The 11,251-nt window shown below is 34.2% G+C and overlaps 1 protein-coding gene across 1 annotated transcript; it reads left to right on the top strand.

The window, feature by feature from the left end:
- Window positions 1–3,497: 3,497 nt before the first annotated feature.
- LOC133702675 (uncharacterized) lies at window positions 3,498–7,591 on the top strand. Its single transcript, XM_062126996.1, has 3 exons — window positions 3,498–4,237; window positions 6,932–7,031; window positions 7,120–7,591. The coding sequence occupies exons 1-3, from the start codon at window positions 3,895–3,897 to the stop codon at window positions 7,229–7,231; spliced, it is 555 nt and encodes a 184-aa protein (XP_061982980.1). The 5' UTR covers window positions 3,498–3,894; the 3' UTR covers window positions 7,232–7,591.
- The last annotated feature ends 3,660 nt before the right edge of the window (window positions 7,592–11,251 follow it).

Raw genomic sequence — 11,251 nt, 5'->3', positions numbered from 1 at the left:
CATGGTGAAGTAAGAAAAAAGTTAGAAAATAAACTCCACAAGTTGACGGCTATTGACATCCTGAAGTAAGAATCAAGTTAGAAAAAATCTAATTAAGAGGAGAAGTTGACGGCTATTGACATGGTGAAGTAAGAAAACAGAATCAGCAACGGCAAATATCGACCATCCACCACCATAAAAAATTCTAAACTTGATTAATGCAAGAGTCTATCCTATTTGCAAAAAATGCATAAAAATAAAATAAAAACAATTTTCTAACATTAAATACTCAAAGGAATGCATACAAGCCCAAACTAGCAAAGGATCTCTCAAGGCATGAAAAATAAATTACACAAAAAAACTGCAGAGCTAACACCTGATTGAAGAAGTTAATTTTTACTTGAAGTGATACACAAGATCATACCATGTAAAACCTTGGCCAACATGTGATCCATGGAGCAATATGAAAACATAACCCAAATGGTTCTCGTGAATATAAGACCCTCTGTAAAAAAGCCAATCAAAACAGCAGCTACTATAAGATTCCATGTTTATAAACTGTGGGTTCTAAATGATTTTTACCTCGAAACATCAAGCACAAAGACAAATTTAACAATGACTGGATCAAGAAATCAATGAGTAAGAAAAACATCAGTTCTTAGACAGAAAGATGCTGTTAGCTGTGACAGATAAAACATTTCTAAAGTACATTAACAACACTCAATTCAACCAGCCACCTTGCTCCTAAAGAACACCCAGCATCAATAAGACTACTTGTTAAAAATTAAATTGGAGGTTTTGATAAATTTTCAATTAAACATGCATAATTTCCATCAATCACTCTCTTCCAAATACATGAAGTACTAGTATTAGTCTAGTTGCCTAAAATCATTCAATTTATGAACCGTAACCCTAAAATTAAATTGAGGGTTTTGATAAATTTTCAATTAAATATGTATAATTAGGTTATAAATCATGGTAAAAACATTTCATAAACCTTATATTATTGAATTAATAGCCTAAAACCATAAAAAAATTGTTTCCTGTGTTCTTGAGTTATAGATGAGCGAGATGAATCTACACGACAGAACAACACCTGAGATTGTAAAAGTTAGGTTAAAACTTGTTAGTGTAAGTTAAATTGTAACGGAGAAAAACATAAATCCTAAATTAATTACCTGATTTATTGAAAAAGAGAGTGCAAAACTCAACCTGTTTACAAAGAGAAAGGGTGATAATGATGGGTCTGATGCGATGTTGCCATGGGTCTGTGTTTTTGGTGGTTTACATAGAAAGATTGAAACTGTTAAGATGAAGGAGAAAAAGATGAAGAAAAAAAAATTAACGATGCTAAAGACGAATGAGAAGAAGATCGATGAAAAGTTTGGGACAAAAGGAAAATCAAATCGATGAAGAGAGAGTGATTTTTCTACAGTTATGGATGTTATTAGAGACGAAGGAGACCGGGAATTAATTAATTTTCAACTGTTGGTTTTATTTTCTCTGTTTAGAAAGGGGGTATTAAGGACGAAGGAGACTGGGAATTAATTAATTTTCAACTGTTGGTTTTGTTTTCTCTGTTTAGAAACCGGGGGGTATTGCAGGTGTTGAATTAGTAATGACAACAAAATTAAACAGTTGAGATTTTATCATATCAAAAGTAATCAACGGTCTATATAATTTTGGTTTTATAATAATATTTAAATAATTATTTTTTTAATTAGCAACAGATAATCCGTTGCAAACTTTATGTTGTTTTTAGCAACGAATTTTCCGTTGCTAAAGTCTGTTACTAATATTAAAAACAGTAATATATATATAATTTGTTACAAATTTATTACTGAATTTAACAATAAAATTATCCATTGCTAAATTCAAATGTTAATAGCTCCTGTTTTTAGCAGTGGGGATAAAAAACCCCTTCGTATTGTTTCTGATTTCAAGATAAACAAGACGATAAGAACTGCAAACTGACATAGCAGAAAACCATGTGAATGGATCAAAGCCACATATCCGGTGCGCAGCGGGTGAGGATATTTTGAATGACAAGTACTCTACATATTCTTTCTAAAGTAGCTACTCGTGTTCTTCCTCCTCGTGAAACCACCTTAATATCTCATTTTCATCACATTCAAGGACAACATTGAATCTGTTGCCCTAAAGTTGTATCTGTTCCATCAAAGCAAACTTTATAAAATGAGCGAAGGAAAAAGTTTCTAGATATACAAGAATAAAAAAGTAGAGTTGAAATAAAGCAGAACTTATAAAATGAGCTACGGAGATCAAGTATTTTAATTTTTGGAAGAGACTGTGAAACCACTTGAAACCAGTTGTTGTCCATTGAAAATAAAAGAAATAGCTGTATAGAGAGACTAGATACATACCAGTTTGCCTTTCCAAGCAACAATTAGACTGGTTCTGGATTAGATAAAGAGCCACAAGCTTCTCCAAACAGAAGTGCTTTGGTTTGTATCTTGTAATTATTTTAATTTTTTTTATTATTATTTTCCTTGAAAAATGATGATTGAAAAAAAAACAAATAAAAAAATAAAATAAATGAAGAATGAATTAAAATTTAGATAAGTTATGGGATTTAATTAAACTTTGGATTAGTTTTATTAACCAAATTAAGAGCTTAATTGAGGAATTGATAAGTTTGGGACTTAATTGAATTTGAAATTAATTAATTAATGAAATCAGGGGCTTAATTAAACAAACATCAAAGTTTAGGGATGATTCTGGTTAAATTGCAAGAAATTAAAATATAAAGACCAATTTGTAAATGGCGCTGAGATGTAGGGGTCCAATTAAATTTTATCCAGGGGGCTTGCTTACAAAGCTTTCAAAACATCAGACCGAAACGAAAATGGCCATCAACACTGTTCATCTTCTTCAACGAACCAGACCAGAAACGGACGCCCCACGATCCTCATTACTCCTGCAATAACAACGATCGGTCGCCTCATTATTTAGAGGTGACCGCATGGCATTATCTGGCTCTATAAAAAGCCAGAGAAAGACCATGCACACAGGGGGGGCGGCTGGAAGGAGAAACGTAAAGAAGTGTTGGGAAAACTAGGAACAATTAACCGGATTAATTCAGCGGAATACAATTCACAATTCACAATTCACAAATCCCAATCCTTTTTCCCTCTTTGTGCAGTAAAAAACAGAATCAAACAATGAACAAATATAATGCAAATAATCACACAAATCAACACCGAGATTTGTACGTGGAAAACCCGATGAGGGAAAAACCACGGGGCCGGAGTCCACCTAAAAACTTCCACTATCACAAATAATGAGTTCACAACTGTTCTTCCTCAGATTCAACTAAGGGCTACAACATATATATCATCAAGAACAACTTATTCTCTGATTATAACAAGATTAAAAAGAGTAATGTTAGAGAAAAGCTCACAACACTGACAGCCTCGTTTTCTGTCAAAACGACCAGCTTCCACACCACCAATCTTTAATCCAACCGTTCAGAATGAAGAAGAACATGTCTAGAATCTGCTGTCAAAATCTCAATCCAATCCAACGGTAAACGAACTGGAAATCAAAGAAAAAAGACAGACTGCTCTGCTGCCTCCTCTTCTTTCTTTCTCACGTTTTTCTCCTCTGTTTTTCTCTTTCAAATCTGTTCTCTCTACTGTGTCTACAACCCACATTAATTTAAATTTCAAGATACAGCATGTCTCTTTGACAATTAATGTGATGGTCCCACCATCACATGTTGCGGGAGCACACAACAAGAAGAACATAAAAAAAACAGAAAAGAAAAACAAGGGATGACAGAGAAGAGATTGAGGAGAAAAACAGAGAGAAAGAACGAACATCAGTGAAAAACTGAAGGGACGCCCTTGTCTTCTTCTTCGGTGGCAGCTCCAAAAGCTCCATTTTCAGCATCCAATGCTGTTATTGCTTGAGAAGACCAAAAAAATACAGAGGGAAGAACTGGAAAAGGGAACAAACCAGGGGACTAAGAGAAAACCAAAAGAACCCGGGAAGGAAACAGAGGTAGAAACCCGGGGAGGACAAAGAAAAAAAACAGCCGAACAGAGGAGAGGGAGTGAAAGTAGGAAACACAGAATCCGCAGAGAAGAACAGAGCATATACTGGGAGACTAAAAAAAATCAGAGGAAAACAAACACAGCCAAAGGTTGCACCGAGAGAAAGCAAAAGAAAAGAAAGAAGCAGAGGAAAAGTAAACGAAAGGAGGAACAGCACGCCATCGCCTTCATCCTGCTCCCAGGTAAGTGTCTCCAATTTTGCAAAATAATTCACCAACACTGTGTATTCGAGATTTAATTGCATGGTAACTGTAGCAAGATTTAATTGCGTGAACCATTCATGCACGTGGATAAAAACTGGCTGGCTTGGGCTGACTGGTCCAGCCTAGTCCAGCCCATTTGAACTCAGCTAAACACAACCTAAAAAAATAAAAATAAAAATAAATAAAATAAAATAAATGTATGCATGTATATATATTTTATTATTATTTTGTTATATTTTGTTATTATTATTTTCTCGCTATATAATATTTATTAACGCTAGAGTTAGAAATATTCATAGTTGAATCTTCACTGACGTTATAGTCAGGAATATTACAAGCAAACTATCAGAGTACAAACCAACAAACTTTTAGCAATTTAAGATAAAATCAGCAATACAGCTTGTCATAGGTAGGACGTTTAAGGAACAATAATATTTTCTTTTTCACGCAACCAGTCTCGTATTATAGAATCTCTGTTGACTACTTAAGATTCATAGTGACTATAATATTAGATGGCGACTCCTTCAATAAGACCATTTTTTATTAAAAAAACAAAATATCAAATATTTGTCTTTTTTCCTTAAAGATTTTATTTTGAAATGATCGTCGTGATTTCCGGTGTGACAGATCTCAAAGGGAATCCATGCCAACATAACTACATCAAATTCTTGGGAAAGTGTTCATAACTTCCTTGGAACTTGTGTAATTTAGCTGGAGAAATTTTACATTTTGCATCTTTCTAAACACATCCGTGCTGAGGACAAGAAACAAACTTGTTTGGTCAATTTGTACTTGTTCCCCCAAGAAAAACTCAGAAAGCCACTATTGAGAGAGGAATGTAGGAAGAAGACATTGTTGAAAGAAGTTAAGCCTGCAGCGGTTCCAGGCGAACCATTGAATCAGTACAGACAACTTCTGTACTGATTCATGCATATACAGGGTAAGGCCACGCAATTTTTCAGCATCATGCTTCAAAAATATTGAAAGTAAATGAGAAAAGAAATTAAAAGTATGAACATTTTAAGACACCTCCATACCATGCAGATAGGAAAACATAACCAGTTACTCTTACACTTGTTTCTTTCAAAGCTATAAAAGCTTCCATGTGATGCCATATTCTTTGATATTCGGGTGATTCTTGACGAGTAATTTCCATTCTCATATCTCTTACGAGTTGATGCATTTATAACTTTTTATCATTTTTTATTTTAACAATTTCTACAAGACATCAGTTGATGAGATAGTCAATCCTAAATATTGCACCTATATCGAGCCCATCAAGTGTCCTAACTGCATGATCTTTATCCATTCCATTAAATAAACAAGCAATATCAAGGAATAAGTTCTTTTGATAGTCATCATCAGAAGAGTTGGAGCTTTTTGCAAGAACCTTTTGACCTTGACAATTTGGAATCACTTCCATTTCATGTAATGCGATTTCCCATACTTTCCTACTTTTACCAAATAATGAAGAACCAATAGCACAAAGGGCTAATGGAAGTCCATTACAATGATGTACTATTCTCCAAGATTCCTCCACAAAAAATTTTTATTGTTGTATTGTCTGTCGGAATTGACTTGATGTTTTCTCCTCTCATAATTTCATCATCGTCTCTAAATGTGTGGATCCCTGCTTGAACAAGGGCTGTGAAGAGCGATCAGTCAAGTTCTTGTGGGTGTCCTTGCCCCCGAAACCCAAGAACACTTGATATTTGCAACGAGAAGACCGTGAAGACAAGGGTTCTTGATGTTTCCCAGCAGCCATTTTGAATCTAGCAAAGAAAACAATTTCAAAGATTTGACAAATGAGAAAAAAAGCTTGCAGGATCAACTGTTGATAATTCAAAATTCTGTAAACACCAATTAGCTGAAGTATTTATATATTATTATCTTACTTCTTCGTTAAAGCATTTTTTCAAGTTATTTCCCAGAAATCAACTCCCCAGGCCATTTCAGATAAATATTTGTGCGTATTTTATCAGCACTTGCTAACAGCATTTACAAGCACACAAGGATGCCCATCTGGAAGCCTAAATTATTTGCAAAAGCACACATCTTGCAATCCTAACAATACCCAAGAAAGTGAATTTAGTAGTTTATAACTTACAGTAAAAGCACACATATAGAATGGGCACACAACTTGTTTGTGTAAATTATAGGTCAGTTATGTTACTGTAAGGGAAATAAATGAAAGAAAATTTATATATTACAAAATTCATAATCAAATCTCTTGGTCTAAGATATGTTACAAAATACTAAAAAATTGATGTGTCCAAACTTTTATATACTGTGAGATATGCAAATTTTATTATGTCTAAATCTTGTAGGCTTGGTATAAACCCAATAGCTTCAAAATCATCCTAATGGATGAGTATGGTTGAGACTTAGTGAGAAAGTTGAGACTTGGTGCAAATCTTGTTCTAGAGCCACAGATCAGTCAATCAACTATATGATGAGTTTATAGAACATGTATAAGATTACTCGCTTCTGGATGAGGAAAGTTGCATGGATTATAGATTTGATTGATTACCAATGGTGGAAAAAAAATTACTCATAATTTATTTCTGCATGAGTCAATACAGAAAAGATACATTTGTTGCATATTCGTGAGCTAACTGGCATGAGTTTTTATGGGTGGTCTTTACTGAATGTGTGGTGTCCTTGATAAAATAGGCTTTCTCATTATTCAGAATGATGGATTTGAACTGGATAAGAAAGTCGTAGTCATTGCAGACACTAGTAGAAAACAAGACCATGATCCTGCTGCAACCAGGTATATCAGTTGAAAGTTCTCTGTATCATGTTGATCATTGCCTGAGCCAAATGGATTGTTTTCTAACTCGTTTTATATGTGTTCTTAGTCTGTTTGATTCAATGATTACTTTTTGCCTACCTGTTCGGAGGAATCACCAGGAAATAGCTACCCACTACCCAGTATGCCAAGCACCTAACAAAATGAGGGGAAAGAGTTAAGGATTTACTATCTCATTGTTCGAGGAGTCCTAGATGATGTCGAAGTAAAGGATCATTAACAAGGATGTTTTAGCATGTTGTAGATTCTTATCCAAAACTTGTAGCATTTGTTAATGTCATGTGAATCGCTAGGAATATGTAAAGTGTATGGCTAAGCCAATAAAAAAAGTTTTTCAAGGGGACTGCATCAGGCCACCATGAGACAGTAACAGAGAAGTAATCAAATTGTTTCATGACCGTCTTGATTGGTTAATCAGTTTGGTGATTTTGGCTTCTCTTACCATGAGCACCATTGTCGTCTCAGTACTGTCTCTTTAATTTGAACTGATTTTGGCCCATGCGAGGAGATCATTATGTTAAGTTCGTCTTCATTTGTTCTTTCCTTTTCCTCAGCACTCATGTTTGCTCTTGCTGCATTTAGTATGTCTAGAAGAGATATTACAAATGTGTGTCAACAAGCAGAGCGATCATGAGTACCAAAGGTAACCATCTTTTCCGAGGAATCACCGACAGATAATTCGAGGACAAGCAAGTAAAAAGGGAGAACAAGGGAGTCTTCCACTTCATGAGCTATAGTATTGGAATAATTCAAAAATTTCATGAAAGAAACTTTTAAAAAATGATCTTGTAAATAAACTTTCATGATATACATCAATCAATATATATATATATATATATATATATATATATATATATATATATATATATATAATGGTTTGTTGAAGATCGGATTGAAGAAAGAATTAATATCAATATATGAAAACTATAGTATCGGAATAATTTTATCATTAAAACCATAACTTAACCTCAATCACGCTATGATTTTTCTTAATTTCTTAAAATTGATGTATATAGTCTAAATGAACTTAATTTCATCTTATGAAAAGAAAAGTTATTAAACTCGGTTTTATCCATGATCCGGGCTATGGCATGGGTCATAGGTTGGATAGTTAATACGAATCAATCTACACGAATCAATTTAAAATAATATCATTTAAAAATTTAAAAAATATATATCATTTTGATTTAAAAAAAATAAAGTTAGAGTTTGACTATGTTGATTGTGACACATATGAGAACGAATGATAACAGGGTTTGTTTATAAGTCAAAACCCTCAAAAATCAAGAATATTATAATTATAATTATGAGAAACATCCAAAATATTTAATTTTTATTCATTAAAATTTTCACTTGTCAAAAGCTATTATTCCTCTTTATATGTAAATACTAATAAACCTTATTAATATTGACTAGAAATAGAAATATTGACTAGAAAAAAAAATAGAAAAATTATTCCATTCAAATAAAAAAATAGAAAACCTAATAATATTGACTAAAAAACTAAAAAAAAATACATAAGAAATATATTTATTTTCTAGAAAAAATATTGCATTAGTCTCCTGGTGTTGAAAAGAACTTGTCATCATGTTCAAACCCCGGTCAACAATCGTCCTCCATGAATATATCCTTGTGTAACACAATATTTTTGTGCAGGTCACCTCATCATGGTTCCCTAACACAATACTTTCATGTTGGTCACCTCATCATAAATCCTTAACACAACTTTTGTGTGGGTCGCCCCATCATAAATCCTACCACTAGGATTTTCAATAACAATTAAACTACATAGAAACATCACACTAATTCCTTAACGTCTTTTTCCTAAAGGAAACTTTATCATCTCCTCCTACATAACTACATCTTGTTCTACAACCTCTTCTAACTATAGTTATTTAACAGCACATAACAACTAACCACAAGGAATTGTTGAACTCTAATGTAGGTCATCTACAACCTCCAACCAAAACCACTAGAAATCGTTAAACTCTAATATTAACTAACATAGACAAGAATGAAGAATAATAGACTACGTTACAAGTTAAAACACTCAAAGACCAAAAACATCATAATTATATAGAGATATTCAAAATATTTATTTTTTCCATCTAAATCTCCACTTATCAAAAGCTATTGCAACCCTTTCTATAGAAATACTTAAAAAAAACCATATTAATATTAAATAGAAAAATAGAAATAGAAAAACATATTCCATTCAAATAGAAAAACTAAAAAAGCCTAATAATATTTAATAGGAAGATAAAAATAGAAAAAAAATTAACTAAAAAAAATATTTATTTTCCTAAAAAATCTCATATTAGTGATCTCATGTTGGAAGTTGGAAGGAACTTGTCTTCAAGTTCGGACCTTGGTCATCAATCATCCTCCATAAATATCTTTTATGTATGGGACATTACATCATAGATCCCTAACACAATAATTTTATATTAGCCACCTCATCCTAAGTCCTTAACACAACAATAGTGTACGGGTTATCTTACCATACACATTCAAACATGTACTGGATTATTATTCCCGTGAACTATTTTTTCAATGGCCAAAGCTCAATGTTGGGATCTATAGAGATGCCTAATTATTTTATGTTTCCCATGAACTGCACGTCGAGTTTACAGAACATATATGTCATTAGCATGATAGCATATTCATATCTTCCCTGTCTTATCTTTGTCTTTGCATCACCTATTTGTTTTTTATATGCGTATGTTTTATGATGCATCGAATCACATGCAAGGAAGTTCATGGATACTTGTATTTAACTCGTCGTTGTGTCGAGAGGTAGAGGACACAATCTTATTAGCTCTCCAGAGTCCTAACATATATGATGATATCGATCGTGGGACTCGGCATAACTTCGAGTCAAATAGACCTCGAGCTGTGCTTTGTGAAGGTCCACAAGGAGGCTAAGTACACTAACACAATATTTAATGTGGTTCGGCAAACCGCCTACATCCACGAAAGAGGTCCATATTATTAGAGATAGAGAAAGGATATAATACAAATACATGGAGGAGAAGGATCACATCCACTCAAACTCAACTCCCAGCTCACATTGCTACCCTTACAGTTGCTGCAATGGCAGCAGCCATTGCAGCTCTTCTCTCTCTCTCTCTTATTTTCTTCATATACTCTCTAAATCTCTCTAACTTTGTGCTACTCTCTTGGTGCCTATTTATAGGTAAGAATGGTGCCATCAGCTCCAGCTCATCTTCAATAATGGTGACAGTACATGGGTTGCACCATTTTTGTCAATGGTTGGTGCAACTACTATTATAGCCTTTTAACAATGGCATCCCTCCATCTTAGGGTAGGCTGAAAAGTTGTTGCCCATTAAATGGCAACATCCCAACCATCACCCACTTTGACATTTATATGGGCAATTGTCATCTTGCTTCTTCAGCACATGCTTGCATTCTGCAGCTCTTCCAAGCTTACCATTCCAAGAGCCTCTTTAGCCAAGTTTACAAGTACTTGCCAAACATTTCAATCACCAAAGTTACCAAAGCACATCTTTTCTCACACAAAAGGATCACTACAACCAGATGGTCTCTCACATCATATCTTAAGAATGTTAATGCTTGTCTCTGGGACACAACATTCCTTTTCGAGCTATCAACCATGCTCGGTCCGGAATGTTTTTTCAAGCCTCACACCAAGGCTTACAACACCCCCTCAAATGGATATTCCCAAGTGCGACAGTCATTGAGTATTTCAATGTGATCACGAGCTCACCACTCTTTCAAGAGTCTACTCATCTCGGAGTTGCATCTGCCCTCTGTTCCACCCTAGGAACCATGCCTTACTTCTCCGTAAGTCTCTCACTCTTAACCTTAAGAGTCCAGGTAGCTCTCCACCTTTAACCATGGGGGCAGCCCATTAAAGGTTGATCTATATCTATCTTCATACTCTAAGTATTACAATGTCATCACCGAGCTCACCACCTTGACAAGAGTCAACTTGTTCCAGGAACCTGCGCATGCCCTCTGCTCATTCCTAACAGTCGTGTCTTAATGCTCCACAAGTCACCCACTTATTGTCCTAGGCAAATGTCTTCTAGCTCATTGATCTTTAGCATGGGGGCAATATCCATGAAAGTTAATCATGTATTTGTCTCATACTCATCATAGCCATTTTATTTGGCTATACATATATTTGTCCACTCA

The sequence above is a fragment of the Populus nigra genome, chromosome 9, assembly GCF_951802175.1.
Source record: "Populus nigra chromosome 9, ddPopNigr1.1, whole genome shotgun sequence".
Classification (NCBI taxonomy): Eukaryota; Viridiplantae; Streptophyta; class Magnoliopsida; order Malpighiales; family Salicaceae; genus Populus; species Populus nigra.
This window is presented reverse-complemented; position numbering and strand designations above follow the sequence as displayed.